The sequence below is a fragment of the Spermophilus citellus genome, assembly GCF_964194105.1.
Source record: "Spermophilus citellus genome assembly, chromosome: 13".
NCBI lineage: Eukaryota > Metazoa > Chordata > Mammalia > Rodentia > Sciuridae > Spermophilus > Spermophilus citellus.
Genome location: NC_138193.1, coordinates 103,690,685 through 103,708,109, shown reverse-complemented (window position 1 = coordinate 103,708,109; position 17,425 = coordinate 103,690,685). Strand labels below are relative to the sequence as shown.

General features: G+C 36.0%; 1 protein-coding gene across 2 annotated transcripts in view; it reads right to left on the bottom strand.

Moving 5' to 3' along the window:
- Window positions 1-17,425, bottom strand: part of SMC6 (structural maintenance of chromosomes 6) — a 76,889-nt gene that overhangs the window by 724 nt on the left and 58,740 nt on the right. For both annotated transcript variants that reach the window (XM_081264121.1, XM_081264120.1), the window contains 2 exons: window positions 3,952-4,104; window positions 875-972 (listed from right to left, as the gene is read on the bottom strand). In XM_081264121.1, coding sequence (XP_081120247.1) covers window positions 875-972; window positions 3,952-4,104 — 251 coding nt within the window. The remainder of the gene's footprint in view (window positions 1-874; window positions 973-3,951; window positions 4,105-17,425) is intronic.

Sequence of the window (17,425 nt, the reverse complement as noted above, 5' to 3'; positions counted from 1 at the left end):
GATACATCTAATATGAAGAGTTCTAGGAGAAATATAATTTGCAATAAGGAAATATTTGTTTTCATTTAAAAAATTAACTTACTACTTAGATCCCATGGGTTTTCAGCATAGAGGAAAAGAAAATGAAGGAGGATATTTTATTTCAGGGATTGAACCCAAGGATGCTTAACTGCTGAGCCACATCCTCAGTCCTTTTTATTCCGAGACAGATCTTGCTAAGTTGCTTAGGCTGAGTTGCTTTGAATTTGCAATAAGCCTCCCAAGTTGCTAGGATTACAGGCATGTGCCACCGTGCCCAGCTCAACTATTTTAAACTCTTACTCTTGTCTAGCCAGGAAAGAGTTACATGAATATTCTTAATCAGAAGTTTAAATCCCAAACGATCATAGGGCCATTTCAGAGGCCGAATACCAACTCTAAGTGACACAGTGCCTGACACTGTAGATACCCAACAAATATAGATTAACAGCATAGCAGAGTTCTTTATTTAGAAAGACTAGTATTTGCAAATCCCCAAGAAAAGAGTCAAGACTAGGGAAACCATGCATTGTTTCTCTGTACTACATATAATACTAAAATTATATTATTAGTTGGTCAGAGTAATCACAAAGAAACAAATTAAAAATAGAAATACTAAAAAGTCAATAATCATATTTTAATTAGTTTATGGAAGGAAGATCACACAAACAAAATTTTAAAGAGCTAAATAAGGAGAAATTATTCTAAACGTCCTGAACCAATACAGGGGTTTTCTCTTCATTGGTCACTTACACATTTGCATTTAAAGGCTAAGATAAATTAAGTTTTCAAAGAAAAAGAAGATTTCTTTCCCCCTTAACATATATATACACCCGCAGAAGTTTTAAGAAGTTACCTCATGCTTTGAGGGGTAAGCAAGATAAATTGTCTAAAACGCTGGGAATCTGCCATCTTAAGTATCATATCCATTGCAATTCTCCTGTTAACCATATCCTGGAGAACAAAGACAAAGGTTACGATTGGTACTATATTTTATCCCATTTCTATAAAACCAGCATTCTACTGGCTGATAGAAACTCCCAGATTTACTTTGTCTATGATGCCGAGGAATTTATACCTGGAAAGACAGTATCAGAAACTATTAGAGGAAAATAACTAAATAAATATATCTTCCAGTTTACTCTTATACTAAAAATATTCCTATATAATAGTCAAAATATTTGCATGTATGGCCCCCTAACTCAAATTCAAGTAGCAATTAAAATAATCAGAAAATGTGCAAATGATACAACTAAATGCTAACAGTATAAATTTAATTAGTTCAGTAATGGTTTAATCACTCAGAATAAAATCAAAAGTGTCTGATTTCATATTTATCAAGTCTCTCAAATTGTCCCTCAATGATTAAGAGATAATATTTTTTAAATGTTTTAAAATCCTTCCTCATTACCTTATATAGCCTGTACAATTATAAACCAATTTGAATTTACAGGTCAATTCCTTGAATCTTTAAAATAAGTTAAAGAGCACATCAATGTATACAAAAAGAATAATGCTTCATTAGAGCTAGAATTTGAAACTAAATGAATAGACCCTGCTTATAATTTGAGTTAAATAGAGAAAAAAAATCAAAGTATCATTTAATCCCTCACTTAAAACTTCCTGAAAATTGAAAATAGACAAATAAAGGTCTTATTTGACACTGTATGTGACAGTATGCATGGTTTAGAACATGGGTTTTGGAATCAAATGGGGCTCCAAGTTTTGCTATATTTTCTAAAAGAGAAAGAAACTGCTCAGAATTCCATTTGACATACAATATGGGCAATAAGACTACATAATGACATTTTATACAAAAACACTGCATGAAAAGAATAATTATCATCTCTGACTTGTAAATTAGCTTGAAGACAATTCTCAGAGGAGTTCCAACCCATCTTTAGCAATTACATAAAAGGAAAAAATTGACAGTGAATAATTGAGTACTAACAAATATAAATTCTGATTTGTGAATAATTATTTACTAACTATTTACTATGGGCTAAGCACTAGAAGACATAAACATGATTAAGACACAGATAATCTTAAAAAGGTTACAATCTGGTGGGAGATTCACACATAAAAAGAGGTGACTGTAACAATGAAAAACACTATAATAATTAATAATATACAATATAAAATTTATGTATCTTCATAATATAAAAATAATATTTTAAGGCAGTGTCAAGGAAACTCTTAGAAGTTCTTTTGAGAGGATACGGTGGTCATAGAAGGTGTCATAAGGGTGACATGTGAGCCAAGTCTTAAAAGATAAGGAGGGTCTGATGCATAGCTAAAGAGGGCACAATAGGCAGAGATGGCATATTTGGAAAATTACAAATAGCTTAGTACATCTGAAAATGCCCACAAATACTACATCATGAAGGTCTCAAAATTACCCTACAGAATTAAACATACATCCCAAATATAATAATTAACCACTGAGGGGCTTTAAATAGGTGAGATCAGATCTATTTTAGAAAATATAAACCTGCTAAAAAGGTAGAGGACACACAGATGGAGGAGCAAGGCAGAAATCTGGGAGTAGGGACAGGAGGTTCTCATGGCAGGCAAGACAAACAGAGAGGGATGAGAGGCACCAGAATTGTGGTGAGAAGGAAGAAGAGGCAAAGACTAGCACAGCTTCAAGAGGAGCAGAGGGAGGTCAGACTTAGTATATAAGTAAAAGGAAAGGAAGAGTCATAAATAAACTGCAGGGTTTGAAGCTAGGTGATAGTGGTGGTAATGACAGTTTGGCACTAAACAAGGTAGGGAATTTAGGAAAAGCAAAAGGCTTTCAGAGGAAGACACACAATGTCTCAAACTGCATTTGAGAGACTGGCTGTTTACTAGGTGATAACCAACAGGCAGTGGAGCATACAGATCTAGAATGTAAGAGAGATGTCAGGAAGAGAGGCTTCTATCTGGTAAGTGCCCATGTGCAGTTAACAGCTTTGGGGACTCTGTGAATGCACGCACACTCCTGAGATGGTAGAGAGTAGAAAAGAGGGTACAGAGTCCAAGAAAATCAATAATAGTGTAACAAGCAAACAAAGAAAACATTTAAGAACACTAGAATTAGGGAAGGCAGCCTAGCAGACTCTAAACAGTAGAATACAGTAAAACCAGGAAGCAGAGTGTGCAAGCTGGCAAGATGACACATGCTAAGGGATGGAGGACAGGTCTGTGGTGCCATGTACTTGAAGAAATAGAGTAGGTATAAGCTCATGTAGGATTTCTGTTAAACAAGTTTTCCTGCAGTAGGGCAGCCTAAACCCAGACTACCATGGGCTTAGGAAAGAAGTATTAAAGAGAGTAATTGCTGATTTATCTGGGCCATGTGAGCCCATCACATGCAGGACCTCACTTGAGCCTCACTACAACCCTAGGAAGCATTCATAACTTTTCCATTCATGCAGAAACTGAGCTGCCAACAACTAAATACCTGGCTTCAACTTAGGTATTTAGTAGCAGAGGCTGGTCTCAAATTCTAGGTTTTTTTTTTTTTTTTTTTTAGTTCAAAGTCAAATGCTCTTACACCCTTAAAATATATACTTTGCCACGGGACAGCCAACAGCAAACAGTAAGAGCAAGAGTGATGACCTGGTGACAATTTTGTTAGATAATAACAGCCTGAACATATTTCTGAGTTTATGGAAATAAGCTAGGGAAGAAGCTGAAGAAAATTCCATTGGATGGACAGACAGGATGTTCATTATGGGAGAGAAGAACTGAAATCTGGGACAGGGTCCCTGGATGTACAGCATGATAGCAAGGGACAGAACTCCATCTCTAGGGTTCCTCCCCCCCCCCCCCAAAGACTGCTAGTCAGGGCAGACTCTTTTCTATTATAAAAAAAATTGAAGCATTTTTTGCTTTCTAAGGATACATTTTAAATTAACAAAAATTACATGATTTAAAATTTAACAGTACCATGTAAACATCAAACTCATCCAGGCATCTGAAAGGTGATTCGGCGATGGACCACAGGGAAAGAATGAAGCAGACTGTTGAGAAAGAACGCTCACCACCAGACAAGGCTCGCATATCATTGAAGGCAGCTTTATTTCCCTCTCCAGGCTGAACCTTGAAGAGAACGAGGTGACAAGAAACAAAAACTAAGTGTGGGAAAAGTCAACTCTTTATAACACAGGTAAAGAAAGCAGGGATTTCCAGGATCAGAAGGAAGGAATGTGCAGTTAAAGGGTGGGGGGAAGTGAATGGGAAGGGATGGAAATAAATTGATTTGGTGGTGTGAAAGTATCTATTCGAACTATTTTATAGTAAAACAGTGAGCCATATAATGGTGCTTTTACTTTTTTTTTTTATTTTTTAAAGAGAGAGTGAGAGAGAGAGAGAGAGAATTTTAATATTTATTTTTTAGTATTCGGCGGACACAACATCTTCGTTTTTGTTTTTTTTTTTGTATGTGGTGCTGAGGATCGAACCTGGGCCGCACGCATGCCAGGCGAGCCTGCTACCGCTTGATACACATCCCCAGCCCGGTGCTTTTATTTTTTAACTTTCAAAATAATCAAATTGGAAACTTTCTCACCATAACTGAATCTAACACATCAAATTTCAAAGATTATTAATAAAGTTTAAATGTTAAGCCAAACATTTATCAAAACAGAGAATTTAAACTAGTCCTGACACTTTCTGTCTCAAACATTTAAAAGTGCTGAGATAATTTTTTGTTACTGGAATTACACTGACATCTAGTGGTTGCACTGCTTTAGAAGTACAATTAATTATTCTTTTTTTTTAAAATTTTTTTTATTGATTATTTAAAGCATTACATAGCTCATGATATATCATCTTTCATACATTTGACTCAAATTGTGTTTTGAACTCCCATTTTCACCCCAAATACAGATTGCAGAATCACATCTGTTACATATTCACATTTTTACATAATGCCATATTAGTGACTGTTGTATCCTGCTACCTTTCCTATCCCCTACTATCCCCCCTCCCCTCCCCTCCCCTCCCATCTTCCCTCTCTACCTCCCCTGCTGTTGTTCAATTCTCTCCCTTTTTTTTCCCTCCCCCTTGCCCTTCATAACCTCTTATAATTTTATGTATCATTGAAGGTCTCCTACTATTTCCATGTGCTTTCCCTTCTCTCTCCGTTTCTCTCCCCCCATTCGTCTTTGTTTACTGTAGTCTTTTCCTCAGGAGACAGGACCTACGAAGGTACTTAAAAAAATGGCCAAGGAATCACAGCAGAAATGAATTAAAATATATGTTTAAATAATTCTTCTTTACTGGATAAATCCATAGGAACAATAAAAAAGTAATTGGCGGCTACAGACGGCAGGGCTCTGCCGAGAAGCGACCAGCAAGCAGGGAGAAACATTGCTGCGGATTCTGTGGAATCCTGCCAGCTGAGCCCTCACTGACCCCCGGGGCTGAGCTTGGGATTTCAGACAGGGAAGGAAGCATTACAGTTCTATCCCCCACAATGGAAACTCCACCAAGGAAACCAGTGGCCACCATCTTGGAGAGCTGAAGTAACCACCGCCACTCTCCGACAGATGCAACAATAAAACAGGTGTGTGTTACTCACCTCATCTCCCATACAGCAGGAAATTCGCATAAAATCTCTCCTAGGCTTTCCGGGAGAGGGATTATCAGAGCGAGCCTGCATAAAGACGCGGGGAAAACTAGAGACACCTGACCTTCAACTCCCCCTCCCATCAGCGGCAAAAAACGAAACCTGTCTAGCCAGCGCTGGGGGAGGGGCAAGCGGAAAAACATCAAAACAATAGAGTGCTGGGGTTCCCAATAGCCACCCTCCACACCCAACAAACGGCAGGCCCAGAGTACAGTTTGAACTGCCAAGAGGCATCACTCAGGGGAAAGCTGGTCTAGCAGGAGAAACCAGGGGACTAGAGGCCAGGCAATTGTGACTGGGCGGCTGGAGACCGCACGCCCGCCGGCGACAGTACACCCACTGCCCGCGTGACTGGGCGGCTGGAGAACGCCCACCCGCCAGTGACCTACCGCGAGACTGGGTGGCTACAGATAGCCCCCCGCTGGCGACAGCCCACCCGCTGCCCTGGCGACTGGGCGGCTAGAGACCGCCCGCCTGCTGCCCGCGCGACTGGGCGGCTGGAGACCGCCCGCATGCCGGCAACCGGGAGCTGAAACCAGCCAGAGACAGTCCAGTCCCACCCCCCCCCCCATTCAGACACCCCGGCAAGGAGCCTGGGGCCCGCCATAGCAGAGAGGTGACGTCACTGGAGCTCAGCAGAACCCACTTTAGCAGGCATAGTCTACCAATACAAAGGAGAGACAACAGAGATATACAAAACCAAAACAAATCTATAGAAGAGAGCAGAAACACAGCAATCAAATAGAGCTGGAAAGTAACGTGAACATCATGAAAAAACAAGGGAAAAAAGGAGTACAAACAATGCAGGACAACTTAATTCTACAGGAGGACCTAGAAGCATCAGAAGCATGGATAGGGAAAGAACTCAAGGCATACCTAACTCAGATGGAAAGGAATATTAGAGAAGACATGAGACAGCAAGTCCAAGCAATAAAAGTATGTTTTGAAAATGAATTAAACAAACAAATTCAAATGGCAAAGAACGAGCTTTACCAGGAGATAGAGATCTTTAAAAAAATCAAACAGTAATCCTAGATGCAGGAAACTATAAACCAAATTAAAAACTCAAACGAGAATATTACAAACAGACTAGATCAAGTAGAAGTTAGAACATCAGATAATGAAGACAAAGTTTATCAACTTGAAAAGAATACAGTCAACCCAGAAAAGATGCTTAAATCCCACGAGCAATCTATTCAAGAGATATGAGATGTCATTAAAAAAACCAAATCTGAGAGTCATTGGGATAGAAGAAGGCATAGAGATTCAAACCAAAGGAATGGACAACATATTAAATGAAATAATTCTAGAAAACTTCCCAGAGATGAAAGATGGAATGGATTGCCAAATCCTGGAAGCCTACAGGACCCCAAACATTCAAAACCATAATAGACCAACTCCAAGACATATAATTTTGAAGATAGCCAACATACAAAATAAGGAGAGAATATTAAAAGCTACGAGAGAAAGGAGGCAGATCACATTCAGGGGTAAACCAATTAGGTTAACGACTGATTTTTCAACACAGACTTTGATGGCGAGAAGATCCTGGAACAATGTATTTCAAACGCTGAAAAATAATGGATTCCAACCAAGAATACTGTAGCCAGCAAAATTAAGCTTCAGATTTGACAATGAAATTACAATCTTTCACGATAAACAAAAGCTAAAAGAATTTGCAGCAAGAAAACCAGCACTGCAAAGCATTTTGAGCAAAATACTACAAGAAGAGGAATTGAAAAATAGTGCCCAAACTAACAGCGGGAGGTATCTCAGTAAAGGGGGAGGAAAATAACCAAAAAGTAAAAACTAGCCAAACTAAAATAAATAAATAAATAAACATGACTAGAAGTACAAATCATATTTCAATTGTAACCTTAAATGTTAATGGCCTAAACACACCAATCAAGAGACATAGGCTAGTAACCTGGATCAAAAAAACAAATCCAACAATATGCTGCCTTCAGGAGACTCATGATAGGGAAAGACATACACAGGCTGAAGGTAAAAGGTTGGGAAAAATCATACCACTCACATGGCCCTCGGAAGCAAGCAGGAGTGGCCATACTCATATCGAATAAAATCAACTTCAAACCTAAGTTAATCAAAAGGGATAAAGAAAGACACTATATACTGTTAAAAGGAACCATCCACCAACAGGACATAACAATTATCAATTTGTATGCACCAAACAATGGAGCTGCAATGTTCATAAAACAAACTCTCCTCAAGTTCAAGAGTCAAATAGACTACAATACAATAATTATGGGTGACTTCAACACACTGCTCTCACCATTAGACAGATCCTCTAGACAAAAACTGAATAAAGAAACTATAGAACTCAACAGCACAATCAATAACCTAGACTTAACCGATATATATAGAATATGTCAACCATCATCAAGTGGATACACTTTCTTCTCAGCAGCACATGGATCCTACTCAAAGATAGACCATATATTATGCCATAGGGCAACTCTTAGTAAATATAAAGGCGTGGAGATAATACCATACATCATATCTGATCATAATGGAATGAAACTGGAAATCAATGATAAAAGAAAGAAGGAAAAATCCTACATCACATGGAAAATGAAAAATATGTTACTGAATGATCAATGGGTTACAGAAGACATAAAGGAGGAGATAAAAAAATTCTTAAAGACAAATGACAATACAAACACAACATACCAGAATCTATGGGACACAATGAAAGCAGTTTTAAGGGGGAAATTCATTTCTTGGAGTTCTTTCCTCAAAAAAAGAAAAAACCAACAAATAAATGAACTCACACTACACCTCAAAAACCTAGAAAAGGAAGAGCAAAACAACAGCAAATGTAGTAGAAGACAAGAAATAATTAAAATTAGAGCAGAAATCAACGAAATTGAAACAAAAAAAAAACACTGAAAAATTGATAAAACTAAAAGTTGGTTCTTTGAAAAAATAAATAAGATCAACAGGCCCTTAGCCATGCTAACGAAGATAAGAACAGAGAGAACTCAAATTACTAACATACGGGATGAAAAAGGCAATATCACAACAGACACTACAGAAATACAAGAAGATAATTAGAAAGTATTTTGAAACCCTATATTCCAATAAAACAGAAGATAGTGAAGATATCGATAAATTTCTTAAGTCATATGATCTGCCCTGATTGAGTCAGGAAGACACACACAATTTAAACAGACCAATAACAAAGGAAGAAATAGAAGAAGCCATCAAAAGACGACCAACCAAAAAAAGCCCTGGACCGGATGGGTACACAGCGGAGTTCTACAAAACCTTCAAAGAAGAATTAATACCAATACTTTTCAAGCTATTCCAAGAAATAGAAAAAGAAGGAGCTCTTCCAAATTCATTCTATGAGGCCAACATCACCAGACAAAGACACTTCAAAGAAAGAAAACTACAGACCAATATCTCTAATGAACTTGGATGCAAAAATTCTCAATAAAATCCTGGCTAATCGAATACAAAAGCATATCAAAAAAATTGTGCACCATGATCAAGTAGGTGCTGGGAAAATTGGAAATCCATATGCAACAAAATGAAACTGAATCCCTTTCTCTTGCCATGCACAAAAGTTAACTCAAAATGGATCAAGGAGCTAGATATCAAATCAGAGACACTGCGTCTGATAGAAGAAAAAGTTGGCTACGATCTACATACTGTGGGGTCGGGCTCCAAATTCCTTAATAGGACGCCCATAGCCCAAGAGTTAATAACAAGAATAAACAAATGGGACTTACTTAAACTAAAAAGTTTTTTCTCAGCAAGAGAAACAATAAGAGAGGTAAATAGAGAGCCCACATCCTGGGAACAAATTTTTACCCCTCACACTTCAGATAGAGCCCTAATATCCAGAATATACAAAGAACTCAAAAAATTAAACAATAAGAAAACAAATAACCCAATCAACAAATGGGCCAAGGACCTGAACAGACACTTCTCAGAGGAGGACATACAATCAATCAACAAGTACATGAAAAAATGCTCACCATCTCTAGCAGTGAGAGAAATACAAATCAAAAGTACCCTAAGATACCATCTCACTCCAGTAAGATTGGCAGCCATTATGAAGTCAAACAACAATAAGTGTTGGCGAGGATGTGGGGAAAAGGGTACACTTGTACACTGCTGGTGGGACTGCAAATTGGTGAGGCCAATTTGGAAAGCAGTATGGAGATTCCTGGGAAAGCTGGGAATGAATGGATCCACCATTTGACCCAGCTATCGCCCTTCTCGGACTACTCCATGAGGATCTTAAAAGAGCGTACTATAGGGATACTGCCACATCAATGATCATAGCGGCACAATTCACAATAGCTAGACTGTGGAACCAACCTAGATGCCCTTCAATAGATGAATGGATAAAAAAAATGTGGCATCTATACACAATGGAGTATTACACAGCACTAATAAATGACAAAATCATAAAATTTGCAGGGAAATGGATGGCATTAGAGCAGATTATGCTAAGAGAAGCTAGCCAATCCTTAAAAAACAAATGCCAAATGTCTTCTTTGATATAAAGAGAGCAACTGAGAACAGAACAGGGAGGAAGAGCATGAGGAAAAGATTAACATTAAACAGAGACGAGTGGGGGGAGAGAAAGGGAGAGAGAAGGGAAAGCATATGGAAATGGTAGGAGACCCTCAATGTTACACAAAATTACATATAAGAGGTTGTGAGGGGAAAGGGGGAGGAAAACAAGGGAGAGAACTGAACAGCAGAGGAGGTAGAGAGGGAAGATGGGAGGGGGGATAGTAGGGGATAGGAAAGGTAGCAGAATACAACAGTCACTAATATGCCATTATGTAAAAATGAGAGTGTGTAACCGATGTGATTCTGCAATTTGTATTTGGGGTAAAAATGGGAGTTCATAACCCAATTGAGTCAAATGTATGAAAGATGATATATCATGAGCTTTGTAATGTTTTGACCAACCAATTAAAAAAAAAGAAAAAAAAAGAAAAAAGTAATTAATGAAATTAAAACAACCTCTTTATCACAATTTCCTTATAATATAAAATCCATTAAGAGGGGTTCTATTTCATTGTGACAGAATTTCAGATACATATATATCCAAATAAGGTGAAAGAAACAGAGCACTACCCGGTTCATAAAATAGCAGACATTTAGTTGTCAATATTTTCCAATTCACTATTTGAAAAAATGTTGCTCTCAAATAAGCAATCTTTAATATTATAAAAGTTTCAAAAATTTTAAATTTAAGCATATATTCAATATGTTTTTGAGGATATAAAAACTCATTTTTCTTAGGCTTAAGCCCAAGAATGGAACTGCTTTAAGAGACTCTTGACAGGTTTTCAAATGAATTCTACAAAATTACACTCCCACCAGCAACATTTCAGAGTTCTAAATCCACATCCTTACCAATGCAAGATTTCCAGTTTTGTTCATTTCAGTCATCCTAATAGGGGTGGGACAGTAACTTACTGAGGTATAAATTTGTATTTCTTTGATGACTAACAATGCTGAGCACTGTTCCATGTGTTTATTCATTCTTTGGATATCTTAATTTATTAGGTTCCTATTAAGCTTTTTGATATATAAGTTTTTTCTTAATATTTATTATTCTTTAAAATTCTCAGTCCTTTATTTTACATATGTAGTGCAAATATCTTCCCTGCTCAGAGCTTCCATTATCACACTTTTAATGTTACTTTTTTGATGGAATAATTCTTTATTGTAATAAATTGTCAATCTTGATTACTGCTTGTGTCCCACTTTATAAATCTTCATAAAATCATAAAGATACTCTATTCATTTGACTTAATATGTAACAATTATACATATTTAGGAAGTACAGTGTTATATTTCAAGACATATATACAGAAAGTATTGATCAAGTAAGAGTAATCAACATTTCCATGTTCTTATTTGTTTTGTTTGGAGCCTCTGAATTCCTCTCTTCCAGATCTTCATAAAATAAAAGATATGTTTATAAACTATAGTCACCCTGCTGTGCAGTGAAACACAAGAACTTATTCCTTCTGTGTTTAAGAACCCATTATTCTGGGCTGGGATTGTGGCACTCGTCTAGCATGTGTGAGGCGCTGGGTTAGATCCTCAGCACCACTTAAAAATAAATAAAATAAAGGCCAAAAAAAAAAAAAAAAAAAAAAAAAGAACCGATTATCCAACCTTCTATCCCCCCTCTCCGTTGACCTTCTGATCTGCTAGTTAATCACCATTTTATGCTCATATCAAAATTTCTGAGCTTTCACATATGAAAGATAACATGAAGGTACTTGTTTTTCTGTTCCTGGCTCATTTAACTTAACATAATGGCCTCTATTTCCATCTATTTCACTGTTTCAACAGCTGAACTTAAGATATAGCTTAATAATAATACTAGCTTAAGAGTGTGTGTATGTGTGTGTATGTATATATACACATATATATAGCTTAAGTATTTTATATATATAGCTTAAGTGTATGTGTGTGTATATATGTATATATACATATATGTGTTTTGCTTATCTATTCACCTACTGATGAGCACTGAAGCTAACTTCATGTTTTGACTAATGTGAACAGGACTTCAATAAACATGGCAGTGTAGCTATCTCTTTAATATTCAAATTTCAGTTCTTTTGGCTATCTACCCAGAAGTAGGATTGCTGGGTCATTCAGTCATTCATTAAATTGAGATTCATTTAACTCAAAAATTAAAAATAATTGTTTGAACCGGGTGAGGTAGCACATGCCTGTAATTCCAGCAACTCTGGAGGCTGAGGCAGGAGGATCACAAGTTCAAAGCCAACCTTAGCAAAAGTGAGGCACTAAACAACTCAGTGAGACGCTGTCTCTTAAATAAAATACAAAATAGAGCTGGATGTGGTTCAGTCCTTAAGTGCCCCTGAGTTTAATCCCTGGTACTCAAAAGAAAAAAAATTGTTTTAGGAACCTCCATTCTGTTTTCCATATGAGTATACTAATTCACATTGTCACCAAGAATGTATATGAAGACACAGGGGAAATCATTTAAAACAATAGTATAGTCGATAATTTTTTGGACAAGACCCCAAAAGCATAGGCAACAAAATAAAAATAGAAAACTGGAATTATATCAAACTAAGAAGCAATTAACAGAAGGAAGAGAGATACCCTGTAAAATGGGAGAAAATATTTGCAAACTGCTCACCTGACAAGGAATTAATACCCAGAATATAAAATAAAAAGCTCAAAAAAAAAAAACCCAACAAAATTCCAATTAAAAAATGAGTAAGCAATCTGAATAGACTTTTCCCAAAGGAAGAAATAAAAACTGCCAACAAATATACAAAAAAATGGTATCATTTATATGAAAAAATACCATCAGTCAATCAGGGAAACTGTGATTATCTGGTTCTAGTTTAAATGGCTATTAAAGATGCAGAGGAAAGAGAAGACATTCTCTTCTTTTAGCTTTACTGCTTTACATTTCACATGTAGGTCTATGATCAAATTTTTTTTTTGTTGTTGTTCCAGGAACTGAACCCAGGAGTGCTAAACCACTGAGTTACCTGCCCAGTGGTTTTATAGTTAATTTTGACACAGGGTCCATAAGTTGCTCAGGGTCTCTCCAAGCTGCTGAGGCTGGATATGAACTTGCAATTCTCTTGCCTCAGCCTTCCAAGTTGCTGGTATTACAGGTGTGCACCACCCCACTAGACTCTAAATCTCTAATCACTTTTTGTACTTTACATGAGGTAAAGGGTCAAGGTTTGCTATTTATTTTACCAAAAAGTATAACCAACAATTTGAATACAACACAATTCATGAGATGACCACCTTTTCCCCATAGGCCTATAGGGGAGTCTGCCCTTAATTAGGAAACCATGTATGTTTGGCCTATCTCTTTATTCTATTTTGTTGCTATCGTAAAGTTTTGTTTTCTATTCTTTAACTTCTATGCGAGATTTTCATTAAATATTCTTTTTTTCTACTTTAATTTATAATTGGTCTTTCTTTTTCTAGTTTCCTGAGATCGTTAATGTTTGGCCTTCCTTTCCCACTAAGGTATTTACAGTTATAAATCCCTCTCTTGAGAAATCCTATGGCAGTCTCCCACAGGTTTTGATTAATATGTTTTAGGTACTTCAAAACAACTCAGAATCCAGTAGTTTTGTACAGTGTTCTATAGTAGGCTATTGAGGTTGATTCAGTTAATTACATTATTTAAATCTTATCTTGTACTTTGCCTTGGTTCTCTTAACTTTTATGGCTTGTTATTGAACCAGGAATTGAACCCATGGGTGCTTAATCACTGAGCCACATCCCCAGCTCTCTTTTTAAGTTGTTGATGGGCCTTTATTTTTTTTTTTTTTTTTTTTTTGGAGGTGTTAGGGATTGAACCCAGGGACTTGTGTGCGAGGCAAGCACTCTACAAACTGAGCTATAATCCTAGCCCCTTATTTACTTATTTATATATGGTGCTGAGAATTGAACCCAGTGCCTCACATGTGAGGCAAGTGCTCTTCTTCTGCTGAGCTCCAGCTCCAGCACTTTTTTTTTTTTTTTTTTTGAGAGAGGGTCTTACAGTTTTTTAGGGCTCTGTTAAGTTGCTAAGGCTGGCTTTGAACCTGCAATCCTCCTACTTCAGCCTCCCAAGTTGCTGGGATTATAGAATATTTTGAAGTTATCTTACTAGGTATATAAAAATTACAGTATTTTTAAAAGTAATTTTTAATATTGCAAAATGCTTTTTTTTGTCTCTTCTTGTGCAAAACCTATTTTGTTTGCTATTAATATTGCTTTACCTCATTTCTTTTGGCTAATATTGCACCTTTTTCCCCATATTTTACTTAGAATTGTTCTCTGTCCCATGTAAGTTAAAATTAAGTGTCTTTTCCTAACAGAATAAAGTTGGCTCTTACATGCTTCTATCTAGACTAACAATCTTTTCCTTTTAGTTCAATTATTTATTCCATGTACAATTAATATAATTATTGGTAAATCTAGCTTTAAGTAATTTATCTATTTATTTGTCCCATATCTTCTTATTTCCTCCTCGAATTTTGCCTTTATTTAATTGAGTATATTTATTTTCTATTCTTTTATTTGGACTCTATTATGTATTATTTTAACATTCTTCTAGTGGTTGCTCTAGAGATTGTAACACATATCTCTGATGTATTAGTTGATCTTAAATTAGTAATGTTATTACTTTCAAAAATGTAAAGAACCTTACAAAAGCTTAACTCCATATGCTCTTATCCCCCTTTAGTGTTACTGTCACGACACTATCTTGTTGCTGTTTTAGACAGCCAAAGCTATTTTATATCAACCCATAGATGTGCCTTTCTTAGGGATCTCTGTTCCTTCAGAAGTTACATGTTTCCATCGAGGATCACTTTTCTTTCACCTGAAGACATTCCTTAGTAGTACTTCTTGTGGACCAAGTGTGCTGGAGAATTTCTTCAGCTTTTGTCTGAAAACTAAGACATTTCATCCTCATTTTAAATAGATTATTTTGTTAGTTATAGAATTCTAAGTCGCAGGATTTTTTAAAATTTAGAATTTTAAGTAAGATGATATTGTTCTTCCATAAGTCCTGTTAAAAAGGCAGACTTCAGTTTTATTCTTGCTATGTGGAAAGTAATATTTATTTTTTCTCTTCCTATAATTTTTAATATTATCTCTCTGCTTCTGGTTTTTAGCTACTTGATAGTATACTGTGTGTTTAGGTGAGACTTTCTTTATAGTTATCTAACTTGGTGTTTGCTAGGGTTTCTGAATTTGGGTTAACGTATTTTCTTTGCTTATTCTTAGTTCTATTCTATAGGGACTCCTCTTACACTTATATTAAACCTGTTGATTGTGCCCTGCATATCTTTTAATGTCTGTTCAGTATTCCTTGCTCAGTTTTTATGTTCTTTACTTTAGATATTCCCTCTGACCTCCTTTGAGTTCTGCTAATTTTATCCTTTGTTGTATAGGTGGCTGTTAAATCATTCAATGAATTCTTAATTTCAGAAAATGCACTTTTTCTTAGCTTTAGAATATCTGTTAATTCTGTGAACTTCAATGCTATGTTGAAACTCTGCATTTTTTGTTCATTTTGTTTATTACGAACTCTATTTTCTTTAACCTGTTAATTATAATTTAAAAAATCAATCTGCTCTTTCTTATAACTTATTATCTGTAAGTCTTTCTATTTTCCACTTTTAAAAAACTGTATCAGTCACATTTCCATGCTTCTTCATTTATCTGGTAATTTTTATAGCTTTGAGGTGTAAAATACAGATGGACATATTTAAAATAAACAATTTAATTAAATTTTAGCAAATACACACATCTATGAAATCACAACTGAAGATAAAGAATATATTCATCCTTTCCAAAGGATGTATTTCCTTTTGCTCCTTTGTAATATGTATCCTGTTTTACTACTCTCTCTTAAGGTCTCTATACCAGTATCCTGCTGTCTTTATTACTGTAGCTAATAGAAAGTTTTAAAGACCTTTACTTTTGTTCTTCCTTTTCAAAGTTGTTTTGGCTATTTTAAGTCCTTTGCATTTCCATGTACAAATCAGCTTATCAATATCTACAAAAAGCATGCTGGTATTTTGATAGAAATTGTGTAGAATCTACAGATCAACTTGGGGAGAACTGAAACCTTGATACTGAAGTCTTGATCCATGAACACCATATATCTCTTTGGTTTACATTTTATAGGTCTTGCTTACTTTTTGTCAGATTTTTATCTAAGTTTTATCTTTTGATGCTATTATAAATGGTATTAATAAAATTTCAATTTCTGGGGCTGGGGATTTAGCTCATAGCTCAGTTGGTAGATGTTTGCCTTGCATGCACAAGGCTCTGAGTTCAATTCCCAGCACCACCAAAAAAAAAAAAAAAAAGAAAATTCAATTTTTGATCATTTGTTGCTAGTATATAGAAATATAATTCATTCTGTCTGTATATTGATTGTGCCTTCAACTTTGGTAGTTAGTTGCACTTACTAGTTCTAGGGGCTTTTCTGCAGATTCCATCAGATTTCTGACATAGATGATCATGTTATTTGTGAATAAAGAAAATCTGATTTCTTCTTTTCTAATGCATGTCTTTTAGTTCTTTTTCTTGACTTTTAGCCTTGGTCAAAACCTCTACTACAATGTTGAACAGATATGGTGAGCACAGATACACTTGCCTTCTTCCTAATCACAGGATGTAGCTTGATGTTCTGTGTAAAACAATAATAGAGGCTCCAGATGATATAATATTCCACCAAAGAGGAGATGTATCCTTTTATTAGGTCAGAGGCAATGGTAAGGCATGGTAAGGCTGGGAGACAGCTGGGTCGGATTTGAATTGCCAATTTAGTAAGGCTTAATTTATCTTTCACTCATCTTTGTTCCCTGTGTCAGAACTCAGAAAATAATTGAAATCTAAGTCACATGCTTAGTACTTCACACATATCTACTGTCTTGCCAACCCTCTACAACCACCAAAATTCCAGAATCAGCAATTGCCTCCAGGGGGAAAAAAAAATCAATAATTGTCAGTTTACTTTAGGTAGGCTCTCCTATCCCTTGAAATTCCAGGTTAACTGTTGCTTCTATGTAGCTTTCCAATGTCTTCAAAAACAAATTTTTGTTATTTCTCTGGCTTTTTTGTAGTGTAAAGTGAAAGCAATGAGCTGTCATGATGTATCACTTCTCTGCCCAGAGTACAATTCCTCACAATACTTTTATATTTCTATCTTTAATGATGGGATCTCTTAAAAATAAATGGTAGGGTCCACATACCAAAATGCAATATAACTTCTCATTC